Below are 13,646 nucleotides of genomic sequence, written 5' to 3' on the forward strand. Positions count from 1 at the left end.
TCAGATGACTCTGAGTTAAGAATTTGCATCTGTCATCGATTGTTTTTTTTTTTTTTGTTTTTTTTTTTTTTGGTTGAATCTTTGATTAATAGGTTATTTAGGAATGCTTCAGGGAATTAGTTTGGCCATGAACTTTACATTATTGAAGTGCTTTCAATGAAATGCTTATATATACAGATCAGGCATGACATTATAACACCTGACAGGTGAAGTATACACATCTCTTTATCATATCACCTGTTAGTGAGTGGGATATATTAGGCAGCAAGTGAACATTTTGTCCTAAAATTTGATATGTTAGAACAGGAAAAATAGGCAAGCGAAAGAATTTGAGAGAGTTTGACAAAGGTCAAATTTTGATGGCTAGCAACTGGGTCAGAGAATGAATCTCCAAAACCACATCTCTTGTGGGGTGTGACAGCTGGCCCGTGTGGTCCAGTTCAACAGACGAGCTACTGTAGCTCAAATTGCTGAAGAAGTTAATTCTGATTCTGATGGAAAGGTGTCAGAATGCACAGTGCATCACAGTTTCTTGCTTAGAGTTCCAATGCTGACCCGTGTCCACTGCCAAAAGCGCCAACAATTGGCATGTAAGCACGTGGGCTGGGCACGTGCTTCGCTCACCTGGGGAACACATGGCACCAGGATGCACTATGGAAAGAAGGCGAGCCGGAGGAGGCAGTGTGATGCTTTTGGCAACGTTCTGTTGGGAAACCTGCCATCCGTGTGGATGTTACTTTGACACGTACCACCTACTAAGCATTATTGCAGACCATGCACACCCTTTCAGGGAAGTTGTATTCTCTGATGCCTGTGGCCTCTTTCAGCAGGATAATGTGCCCTGCCACAAAGCAAAAATGGTTCAGGAATGGTTTGAGAAGCACAAAACGGTTTGAGGTGTTAACTTGGCCTCCAAATTCCACAGATCTCAATCCAATCGAGCATCTCGATGATGTGCTGAACAAACAGGTCCAATCTATTTAGGCCCCACCTCACAACTTACAGGACTTAAAGGATCTGTAGGATTCTACAGAAAAGGAGTCCATGCCTCAATGGGTCAGGGCTGTTTTGGCAGCAGAAGGGGGTCCAAAACAATATTAGAAAGGGGGTCATAATGTTATGCCTGAACAATGTATACTTACAACAATGTATACTTTTTTCTGGTGGCTTCTATGTGCCGTACCTTGTACCGTTTTCCAATTCAGAAAAATTTATTAGTAAAACAAAACAAACCTGTATTACTTGAAACAGTACTCTCTCCTTTTTTTGCAGCAAGAGCACAGTCTGGATATATCTGGTTATAGACATGATTAGGTCAAAGGAAATGTGTGTTTGCACACATGCAATTATGCTTCATTTGAACAGTATGTAATAAATTTGTTAAATAGTGCTGTAAGTAATAAATGATCAAACTTGCACTAAAATAGTAAGAAGTAAACTGACAGTTTGTTATTTTGCCTCTGGCCATTTTTTCTCCAGCATGTACATACAGAAGGAATAATTATATGTACTTGATGTTTGTGTTCCTGTTGGCTGTTTATTAAAATGATCATAGGAATTACTCTGTGCAATGTTTATGTTGCATTCTGATATATCTGAAGAGAAATGTAATTGACAGAGGGCATAGTTGGTAGTATTTTTTCCTCCTTTGTCATTTGAATGTGTAAATTAAACAATTCAAGACATGCAGGCTGTCAGTGCAACGATAATCAAACACACAGCTCTCAATTAACACTGATATAAAACAGCAGAATGAGCTTTTTTACGTAGTTAATTAATATAAGTTGCAACTTGTTTACCCTTGCAACCTAACATAATACACATGAAATACATCGATACATAAACGTACTGTATTGTATTTTTACAGTAATTGCTTTTTGTTTACATTTCTGATTGTAGCAGTTCTGACCAAAATACTGAATCAGTGTTTTTTTTTTTTTTTTAGTTTGTTTGCTTTTTCCTTTTAATCTGATTCCTCAGAAAATATATAATTCAATTTGGTGTTATGAATTTATGCAATTATTAAGATCTATTCTATAAATAAGAAGTATACATCTCCTTTGTCCAGAGCCTGAATGATTAGAACTAGGTTAGAACTAGATGGAACTTTTGCATAAACATGGCAACCCTGTATAGAAAAATAAACTTTCAGTAAAAACTGGGCTCATGAATGCAATCTGTGAACCTGAATAAACAAACAAACCCAACCATTTGGGAAGTCCAGTCTTCTTGTATAGATCAGTGAACAGCATGGAAAGGGGCGGTATAAGATGAATGCTTTCCACTACATCTCCTGCTTTTGACATGCTGCAGTGGGACACATAAGCCCAGTCACAGTATACCACAAATAAGGCAGGATGAATATGCAAATACTTCAATCTCAAATCAGACTGATAATGAGGTTTCTGTACATTTTTGAGAGTATATTTATTATATTCCAGACCTTTTAAGACATATATGGCTTCAAACAGAGAAATATGAAAGTACAAATTACTATTAATGTTAAATAAGCATGCATATTTAAAAAAAAGTGTGTGGGGTGTGGGTGGGGGTGTTGTTCTATGGATACTTCAAAAAATTTGTGTGCATACTAAAATTATAAGTATCATAAGTATTCCCACTCAGAATTTAAAAATGTGAATACTTATAATTTTAGTATGCATACTTAAAAAATAAGTATGCACATACATTTTTGAAGTACTTAAGTTGTAAGTATGCATAAAAATTCATTCATTCATTCATTCATCTTCTACAGCTTATCCGAACTACCTCGGGTCACGGGAATCTCAGGCGTCATTGGGCATCAAGGCAGGATACACCCTGGACGGAGTGCCAACCCATCGCAGGGCACACACACATGCACTCATTCACTCACGCAATCACACACTAGGGACAATTTTTCCAGAGATGCCAATCAACCTACCATGCATGTCTTTGGACCGGGGGAGGAAACCGGTGTACCCGGAGGAAACCCCCGAGGCACGGGGAGAACATGCAAACTCCACACACACAAGGTGGAGGCAGGAATCGAACCCCGACCCTGGAGGTGTGAGGCGAACGTGCTAACCACTAAGCCACCGTAAATAAATAAACTCTATTTAACTCTCCAAGTTATTTACAGACGAGGACTGAGACAGTACAACTCACTAAAAATGTACTAAAAAATGTACTACAAGTGTACAAAACAAAATTGTACACAAAATAAGTATGGAAATAAAGTATACTGTAAATAATTAGTATAGATATGTTAATTGATATAAATACTATTTATTATATTATATTATAAGTATGTATATTATATACATACTTAAAATCTGAGTATGCACAGTTGAATTTTAAGCATACATACCAAAAATTTAAGTATGCAAAATAAAAAGTTATAACTGAGACAGACCATAGAATAAATGAACAAGTTTACAGTGCAAATGAATGATTATAATAAAGATTAAAAGGATTATAAACCATTCCTTCTGACACACAGGGTCCATTGCTCTTGTGTAGATCAGAACAAAGAAATCTAGACTAGTTGTAACCAAGTTCTAACTGAGTCACACCATGCCATTAGTAGATTAATAAACTTGTTGATATACAGTGCTAATGCAGTTCCCCAGCCTCGTTGACTCACTGTAAAGTGTACAGTGTAGGATTCAGAGTTCAGAGTCGGTCTAACCAGGGAATGGGATAGCTGTCAAATTCTGCAATCTGTTTGAGTCTTTGGAAATCATTACAAAGCCGGATAGGGAACAACCAGGCTTCAGTATGAAAATGATGGCAAACTCTGTCAGACTCTTCCATAATCTTACTCCTTAATATTTGGTTGATCTCTTGCCTGCACAGAGCACACGCTGCATTCCAGTGCCTCATGGATTGTTCTCCACCCATACAAATACTTTGTGGCAGTCTATCTCAACAACATCATAGTGCACTCCTCTACTTGGTTGGACTAGCTGTTCCTGGGGAACGTCCTGGGAGCACTTTGGAAGGCTGTAAGTGCCACCTGGGTTTGACCGAGGCACAGTACCTGGGGTACCACATTGGGCGTTGGATGGTGATGCCACGAGAGAAGAAAGTGGAGGCCGTCAAAGAAGACTCCCAGGACCATGGCATCAGTAGCTTAACAAACTACTAATATACAGTAGTAATGGAGTTCCCCAGCATTGTTGAATCACTGTAGAGTTGAAACTTAGCACTGAACCCTGTGTGCTAGAAGGAATGGTTTATAATTATGTTAATCTTTATTATAATCAATCAGATAATCAGATTTTAATGGGTGCATACTTAAAATTTTAGTAAGCATATCACATTTAAGTATCTATACTTATCGTTCATACTTAATATCCATACTTAGTGGGTGTATATATATATTATATATATATATATATATATATATATATATATATATATATATATAATGAGCATTCATGTTAGCATATTTATTGTGTAGTTTATGTACATATTTTTGAGTCCTATTTAGTCCTAGTCTGTAAATAACTTGGAAAGTTTATTTATTTTGCATACTTAACTTTTGGATGCATTCTTAAAATTCAAGTATACATACTCATTTTTGAAGTATGCATACTTATAATTTGAGTATGAATACTTATACTCTTTTATTCCAGTGTGTGATGATGATTCTCCCCCCTTTGCTGAGCCACCACCATTCACTAAACTAACATACCCAAGCGAACATGTACAAGTCAATAAGAATATGTACAAATAATTCACAATAAGTATACTGCATAAGTATGCATATTAAAAGAAATTTCACACAAATATGGAAACTGAAACATTATATGCATACCTAAAAAAGAAAAATGCATGCACACTAAGAAAACAAGAGTGCCTACTCACATTTTGCACAAGTCAGAGCACATTGACTGCCAGTCCTAAGCTTGAAATCCTAAAAATGGGAGGGTTGTATCAGAGCATCTTGTATGAATCCTGTGATAAAACAAAATATGCAGGTTGTAAACCCTAATGGGGGAAAAAAAGAGAGATATGAATCCTGTGATAAAACAAAATATGCAGGTTGTAAACCCTAATGTGGGAAAAAAAGAGAGAAAAACAAACAAACAAAAAAAAACAATGCATAAAAGAGTTTGATGTCTAACAATTCAGTTTTTATGCACAAACAACAGCAAAGATATGAAAGTTAGTATTAGTGTACTTTATTAATCCCCAAGGTAAAAATTTTGTGTCACACCAGACACAACACAAGAGCAACAGGAAGGTCTAGGAATATAGTCTCAATTTTGTCCAACATCCACCTTTCCACTATCGCCTGCAGGGTGAGCTTTCTTCATTAACCTGTTTAGCTTCATAGTAACTTTAGCTCTAATACTGCTCCCCCAAATGATTACAGAAAAAAAAATACTGCATTTTAAAGCACCGACATGTATCCATATTTATTTTGTGTTGGTGTTCTATAGGTTCTCCAATTTCCACCCACCTCTTGAAAGCATGCCAGTATAAAATGTAAGTATGTATGCTTAGAATTCGACTACACACACGAGTATACTTGAATTGTAAGTATGCATAATGAATTGTAAGTATGCATCAAAAAAAAAAAAATTAAGCAAAAAAAAAAAGGATGCAAAATAAATAAACTCTCCATAAGTCTCTAGTGTATTTACAGACTAGGACTGAGACAGTACAACTCACTAAATATACGTACATATACTACACAATAAATACTGTATAAGCAGTGACTCTTGTCACTGTATGTAGCAACACCCACTATACCAACTCACCAGCAGCAGGATTTAGCTAAAGTTCAACTAACTTACTCAATGGATTATGGGTTAATTAATTAGCAAGGTTTAGCTAGCAAGATTTTAATTTTTTTTTTTTTTTTTTTTTACATTTACACATGAAAGTACAAATCACTAAAAATACTGCACAATAACTATGCATATTTTTAATAGCTACACAAAACATGTCTGCATGCTAAAAATGCATACAATATCATACTATATTTATATTTTATTTATACAGTACATACTTGAATTTTAATACTACGATTAAATCCGAAGGAATATTGTACACGCAAGCACATAACTGCTAGAAGCTTTATAATAGAGGTTCCTAAAGGAATTTCTTTGTTGTTGAGATTGAAATAGATTTGTTAAGAATAGTTGTATCTTTTTTAATAAGGAAGCTATGAATGCATTTAATAACAGTAATGCTCTGTGCATTAAAACAGCAAATATACAATGAGGGTAATTGGCCAAATAAAGACCGGAAAAAAAGACAGAAAAAGGTTGTACAGTACAGTCCCTGTACTGTACAGTAGTATGTCAAATAACAGTGCTGATGTACAGGTTTAACATGCTATGAAGTAGGCCTAAGGATCCATGCGATTTGGGACACAGCCACCGAGCAGCTCGAGGACTTAAAGCGACAGGACTTCAACTGTATTTTTTTTTTCTTTTAAATAACAATATTAATAAATAAAGGCTGTGAGATGGAGGCTGCTGAGGAGGAAGTGTGTCAGTGCAGTGGCATGGAGGAGAAGAGTGAGAAGAGACAAACATCTCCGGTGTGTTACAGCAGAGAGCGGAAGCAGCGGTCGTGGAAGAGGAGCTTTATTTATCTGCAGTGCTGTGAGTAGCGGAGATGCAGCTCGGGTTTAACGGGTTAGATCACAACCTCCACATATTTACATCGCAAAAATGACCTAAGCGCGAAAGGTGAACTTATAAAGCTCCTTTAGAAAGCTTGCAGGCGTGAATTGGAAGTGGAGTTTAGAGAAAGAAAAAAAACATTTTGCAGCGCTCTTAAGTTTTATAGACAGGCGAGAGTGACATCTCCAAACCACCCAAACACAACCATGGGGCTGTTGTTGTGTTGGGTAAGGATCACTGTACACTGTGTGTGTGTGTGTGTGTGTGTGTGTGTGTGTGTGTGTGTGTGTGTGTGTGTGTGTGAGAAAGAGAGAGAGAGAGAGAGAGACACACAGAGAGAGAGACACACACAGAGACACACAGAGAGGCACAGAGAGACACACACACAGAGAGACACAGAGAGAGAGACACGCACAGAGAGACACAGAGAGAGAGACACACAGAGAGGCACAGAGAGAGAGACACACACAGAGACACAGAGAGAGAGACACGCACAGAGAGACACAGAGAGAGAGACAGAGAGAGAGACACAGACAGAGAGGGAGAGAGACAGAGAGAGAGACACACACAGAGAGACACAGAGAGAGACACACACAGAGAGAGAGAGAGACACAGAGAGAGAGAGACACACAGAGAGACACAGAGAGAGAGATTGAGATGACTGGTGTTGTTTATTGTAAGTGTTTGTTGCCTTTTTGGACTCCTTTATCATTTGTAATGTTGCTCCCATTTAAAACAGTTCGGCTCAAACCCAGCCATTTTTAGGGTGATGATTGAGGACAATGTCCCGTCCAGAGACAAGCTGTCTTTTGTTAAGGTTTTGTTCAAGCCGACCATCGAAAATACCGTCTCGGCATCAGCATTAGAATGTGGAAGCACTAAAACCAAGGCTGCTTGTTCTGAGCAGGTGTTGTCAGTCAACCGGGCCCCCTGGCACCATCTCAGGGCACCCAGTCTGAGAACCACTGGCCTTGACTACTTGTTCTGAGCAGGTCTTGTCAGTGAACAGGCTGTAAAACTGTTGGCTAAGTTACAGAACCTCATGAAAAACACATGCTGATTATCTGGGAAACATCTCTAACAGCAGTCAAAATGTCATTGTTTGTGAACAAGTTGTGAATTTGTTGTAACATTACAACAGGAGATCATGACTTACTCTGTGCTCAAAGTGATGCTTGCAGCTCCAGTGGTTTTCTCTGTGGGTGAAGGATGATGCTGAACAAATCCAGTATATGCTTTTTTTCATTGGTTGTTGCGTTAAATCTTACCCAGATACAATAGTGCTATTTTCTGATTGGCTATTGTGTAGCCTCTTTTTTTGATTGGCTGATAAGTGTCAGGCTCTACTAAGAACTCCAGGGGAGACGCACTTGATTCCTGCCCAGTTCCATAGAGACAGCTGGTGTGGACAGATACATTTTGGGTGCTGCGGCATGTTAAATATAACAAAATATAAAAACATTGTGTGGCAGGAGAGCGTGATAAAAGACTCAGATGAGTGACTGTCACGTTAATGTGTCACACTTAATAGCGTTAATTTTGATTAACCATGTGCCACAATTTCCTTCCTGAATATTTAGGGACAATTTTTTTAACACCTTCAAGAAATGAAACAATCAGCCCATCTGCTACTACTACTGCATTTGCTATTTATTTATTTATTTATTTATTTATTTATTTATTTATTTGTGGGAGTGATGTATGAAGTTGACGTGTGCGTAAACAAATTCAGTAACCTGTTGCAGGGCCCCAGGGCTAAATGTAGCCTGCGGGCAATTTCTCTATTATAGTTGACACTTATTAAGAACATCTGTACACCTAATCATTCATTCAATTATCTAATCAACCAATCGTGTCACAGCAGTGCAATGCATTCAATCCTGCTGACTTTGAATGCTCCTAATGGGGAAAACTTTTGACTGTGACATGAAGGTGCCAGGTTTGTTTGTGTATTATATATAACTGCTGACCTCCTGGAATACACACACATACACACACATATACACACACATATACACACACATACACACACACATATGCACACACATACTCACAAACACATATACACAAACACACATACTCACACACACATATACACACACACACATACACACGCACACATATACACACACATACACACACACATATACACAAACACACATACTCACACACACATATACACACATACTTACACACACATATACACAAAAACACATACTCACACACATACACACACATATACACACGCACATATAAATACACACGCACATACGCACACACATACACACACATGTACACACACATAATGGTGATATAAAGAAACATCCAATGATGTGAGAAGACGACATTGAAAGGTCAAACTGCTTGGCACTGGTTCAATTGTTCAAACTGGTTCAGTTGTGGTGAACAGTAAAGCATCTCAGGATACAGAATAAAATCAAACCTTGAGATGACAGGCTACAACAGCATAACCGTGTTGGTCAATAGCCAAAAAGAGAAAGCAGAAGCTCCAGTGGGAACAGGATCACCAAATCTGGACAGTTAAACACTGGAATAACATCAGCTGGTCTGAAAGATTCTTGATTTCTGCTGAGGCACACAGATGGTAGGATTCTGCATCAACAGAATGAATCCATGCACTGAACCTGCCTTGTGGGTACCAACAAATTAAACCTCGGAGCTCATATTCGTTATGTAATTTTAACTCCAATATACTACAGGAGACATTTGGCTCTTGTGTATTTTGGAAAAGTCTAACCTCTTTGAAAAATGTTTAGACGGACCCCTGGAGCTACTAATTTAATTAAGGATGCCTTATGACAAACTTCAAAAATAAGTAACAAAACTCTTTTTATTATTAAGATTTAAATGATATAATTCCCCATGAACTAACTTTCAGTGCATTTCAGATTTTTTAACTTAGGGGTTTATCACATTCCTACAATCTGGATCTGTATTAGTATCAGCAAACAAAAAACAAAAAAAATCATCACACCAAAGATTATAAGTATTACTTAGTTAAACAACAACACGTTTTTAAATCTGTTTATTATCAGTCTTAGATTATTTGGAGAACCTGCTAAAGATGTCTACGTGTATGAGCTGTTACTGTAGAAACAATAATATATCAGAAAGTGCGCATTGGAACAGTTGGAGCTACCGGTTGTTCCGACCAATCAGATTCCAGCCTTCTGCCATGCTGTGGTATAATCAGCACAATAACACATGTATTTTCTCGATATGTACTGTAAATGTCAGACAAACATCCATTAGAGATTTGCTCAGATATACATTGTGGGGAAACCCCTACAAAATGTGTGTGGTATCTTAATTAAATAGCTATAAAGGTGTCACTCAAGTTGGAAGTTTTCCAGAGGAACCAATATATGTGTCATTAAAGCTCCATTACGGTTACTTTGCTTCTGCTCACATTGTCATCAATCATTTTGACTGTGAGTGTGGGTGTAAATTAGAGGCCCCAATGGATGAGCTTCTAAAAGCAAGATAGACACTTAGTTTGCAGAACGTTTGCTTTGTTATCTCACCACATCACATCAGTGTGTGATATTTCATTCATTGTTTTGATAATGCATCAGATCAAGCAGTGTCATTAAAGAAGTGTTAAAGCAGGTGATGGATCAGGAAGGGACTTTTTGTTCCTGTGCATGTGCTGTAAGCAATGTCACTTTCACACTCTTGTCTGCTTTTAGTTAGCAGTTAATCAGCGACGTCTTATTACTTTGCATCAAAGCAGGTCTGGGTTGATTTTTTAATTAGGTCAGAGAAGAGACGTAGTTATGCGGGAAATATTTTGGTCTTAAGGCCACATGGCTTCCAAAACAAACTGCTAGAGGCCCTTTGTCTAAAGTGCACTTTATTTCCTTCAAGTGTATGCTGACTGGCATGTATTATTAAATCCAAATGAATTTCAGAGTTAGGTTTGATTGGGGCCAGGGCCTTCAATCTCTCTCTCTCTCTCTCTCTCTCTCTCTCTCTCTCTCTCTCTCTCTCTCTCTCTCTCCCTCTCTCTCTCTCTCTCTCTCTCTCTCTCTCTCTCTCGCTCCCCCCCTCTCTCTCCCCTCTCTCTCTCTCTCTCTCTCTCTCTCTCTCCCAGTCTCTCTCTCTCTCTCTCTCTCTCTCTCTCTCTCTCTCTCTCTCTCTCTCTCTCTCTCTCCCCCCTTTCTCTCTCTCTCTCTCTCTCTCTCTCTCTCTCTCTCTCTCTCTCTCTCTCTCTCTCTCTCTCTCTCTCTCTCTCTCTCTCTCTCTCTCCTCTCTCTCTCTCTCTCTCTCTCTGTCTAAGAATAGACACAAAGCCACACAGACATACATTTACTAATGTGTTTAGCAGCACAGAAAACTGAATAAAACAATAATACTAGCATGGCTAATTCAGCTCTGTTGAGTCCATACATGTCTTAACCTGTTGTTTGTTTGTTTTTTTCTAGTTTTATAGAAATACATGATATGTACAGAAATGTTAAGATTTTGAGGAAGCTGTTAAAATGTTTCTGTCTCTTTACAGATTTTCTAACTGTTGCGACTATTCTGGGAACCGGAATTTTAGGCAAGTAGAATCCAAGTATGCATATCACACGTAGTACACTATTAACCATTAAAACATATATGATCGAGCTTTTGTCTGAGTGTATTACATAAACGCACAACGCACCATAAGCAGCAGTTCAAAAGATGTGATCAGCTGACTTCATTTGTTTCAGAAGGAACATGCCATAGGCATCCAGTGTGAGTGAAAAATGTCAAATAACAAATCAATCAGAGCATATAGACCTCATAAGTTAATTTTATTTCCCCAAGAGGGCATGGTGGCTTAGTGGTTAGCACGTTCGCCTCACACCTCCAGGGTTGGGGGTTCGATTCCCGCCTCCGCCTTGTGTGTGTGGAGTTTGCATGTTCTCCCCGTGCCTCGGGGGTTTCTTCCGGGTACTCCCCCGGTCCAAAGACATGCATGGTAGGTTGATTGGCATCTCTGGAGAATTGTTCGTAGTGTGTGATTGCGTGAGTGAATGAGAGTGTGTGTGCCCTGTGATGGGTTCACACTCCGTCCAGGGTGTATCCTGCCTTGATGCCCAATGACGCCTGAGATTCCCGTGACCCGAGGTAGTTCGGATAAGCGGTAGAAAATGAATGAATGAATGAATATTTCCCCAAGAAAAGTTTCCTTTTCTATGACCAGAGGCCAGATAATTGTTGTTAACAAGAATCTATAATAACCTGTAAAAAAAGGAATAGTTTTAGCTTATGATTCCTCAAGGGCTCATAAAAATGCTGATGAAAATGTTGGCAAAATTTGAGTTTGATATCCCTAAGTGAAGGGTTTACAGTGAAGTGTGATTAAAGTAAATTAGTCCTTGTGTCTACATAAGTCCTATATATATATAAGCCCTCAGTATAAATGCAGGAAATGTGATTGTACATTGAGCTCCAGGACTAAAAGAATTGTTGATTATAATGTCTTACAGGCTCATCCACATCCAAGTCTGATTTGTAATCAGAAGTGGCTGATTATAGCAGAAAAACATCTCATTACATCCTAATTTCACACGTTACATCTCAGGATGTGTTCACCTCCTGTTGCGGCACTTAAATCATCCAAGTAGATGTCATGATTCACTGTTCTGAATGATTTTTAGAAAATTATAGGTAATATTTAGACACATGACTCCCGGTCTTTACTAAACTTGTCACCTGCTTTCACATTAAACCTTCCGACATAAGATATAATACCTGTGCATATGTCAGGGTTAATCGTTTATGACAAAATAAAACCCATTAAAAATCTGTGGACATTATCGTCAGACAGAAAGTTCAGTGAAATATCCCTGTGTGCTTTTCACCAAGACCGTGTTTTCCTTTGCTAATGCTATATTCTGAGTTTTATGAGCTGTGGAAAAGCAGATATGTATTTATAAGGGACTGCAATTACATGGTGCACTGAATCGAGCTATTTTGTATTCAGGAAGATTTAATATTTTTTATAGGACACTTCTCATTCTGACATAATTACATTATGCTCTTTTCACCATAAAAGACTTATTGCCACAATATAATGTCCAAATTTTTAGACCCATTCTAGCTATTCTGTATATAGGATTTAATAGTTCTTATAAGACACTTCTCATGCTGTTCCAGTGCAAGTAATTCAACCGCTGTGAAGCATCTTAATGTCGAGTCCATTTCTGGACAATTTACACAGACAGAAACATCATTTCCTCCTTTATGTTGTAATATATGACTAGGCGTGCTGTTAAAAGAGAATAATCTGGTCCAGGCTGGTGTTATTCCTGTTACCACAATAAATTTGCTCATTATGTTTAATGTATTAAAGAACATGTCTCCTTACTGAATCTCCTTACAAAATGCTCACATTTTTGCTTGCCGAATAACACATATTTAATCTGTTTATTATTAGAATTTGATTATGTGGGGTATCTGAGTAAGTCGTTACTATAGAAACTATAGAATGAGCGCATTGATGTTAAACCCATAGACTGAATGGCAGTGTAGTTGTCACTTTTTTCAGAGCTACTGATATAGAAAATGAATCAGAACCTTCAGAGCAAACATATTTTACAATTTTACATAACTGTTTTATTATTAAGATCTACAGTACAATCCAATAAGCAGTCACTTCTACACTGATGAAATGGATGTGATTTTATAGGGCTGCCAGTGACGATTGCTCGCGCAGGACTGATTCCCTTCTTGGTCTCGTTCCTCATTGGTTTTTTAATGCAGGTAAGAAAATAATAATATAAATGAATCTCAATTGACGACCTACTGCTCCGCATTATCTCAAACAGAGAGCAATTCAGGACTCAATGACTATAAAGAATGTTTGAAGATTAAATCATCATTTCTTTCTATCTTTCTTTGGTTGCTTTGCTTGTATTAAATGTAATATAATTTGTCATAGTTTAAATAAAATTGCAGATATGTTTGTAAAGCACTTTGAACTGCTTTCTGTATGAAAGTTGCTTTGTGAAAATATTATACTTCTTCTTC

At 37.8% G+C, this 13,646-nt stretch overlaps 1 protein-coding gene across 2 annotated transcripts in view; it reads left to right on the forward strand.

Annotated features, from left to right (window-relative positions):
* The first annotated feature begins 5,366 nt into the window (after positions 1 to 5,366).
* The window catches only part of si:ch211-51h4.2 (uncharacterized), a 117,788-nt gene continuing 109,508 nt past the window's right edge, over positions 5,367 to 13,646 (forward strand). Inside the window, exons 1-4 of one of the 2 annotated variants that reach the window (XM_060864784.1) lie at positions 5,367 to 5,475; positions 6,456 to 6,602; positions 11,146 to 11,187; positions 13,306 to 13,379. In XM_060864784.1, coding sequence (XP_060720767.1) covers positions 6,464 to 6,602; positions 11,146 to 11,187; positions 13,306 to 13,379 — 255 coding nt within the window. In that variant the 5' untranslated portion in view covers positions 5,367 to 5,475; positions 6,456 to 6,463. Of the gene's footprint in view, positions 5,476 to 6,392; positions 6,603 to 11,145; positions 11,188 to 13,305; positions 13,380 to 13,646 lie in introns of those variants that run through there. The other variant, XM_060864790.1, reaches the window with a different exon arrangement.

The sequence above is a fragment of the Tachysurus vachellii genome, chromosome 1 (genome assembly GCF_030014155.1).
Source record: "Tachysurus vachellii isolate PV-2020 chromosome 1, HZAU_Pvac_v1, whole genome shotgun sequence".
NCBI classification, from domain to species: domain Eukaryota; kingdom Metazoa; phylum Chordata; class Actinopteri; order Siluriformes; family Bagridae; genus Tachysurus; species Tachysurus vachellii.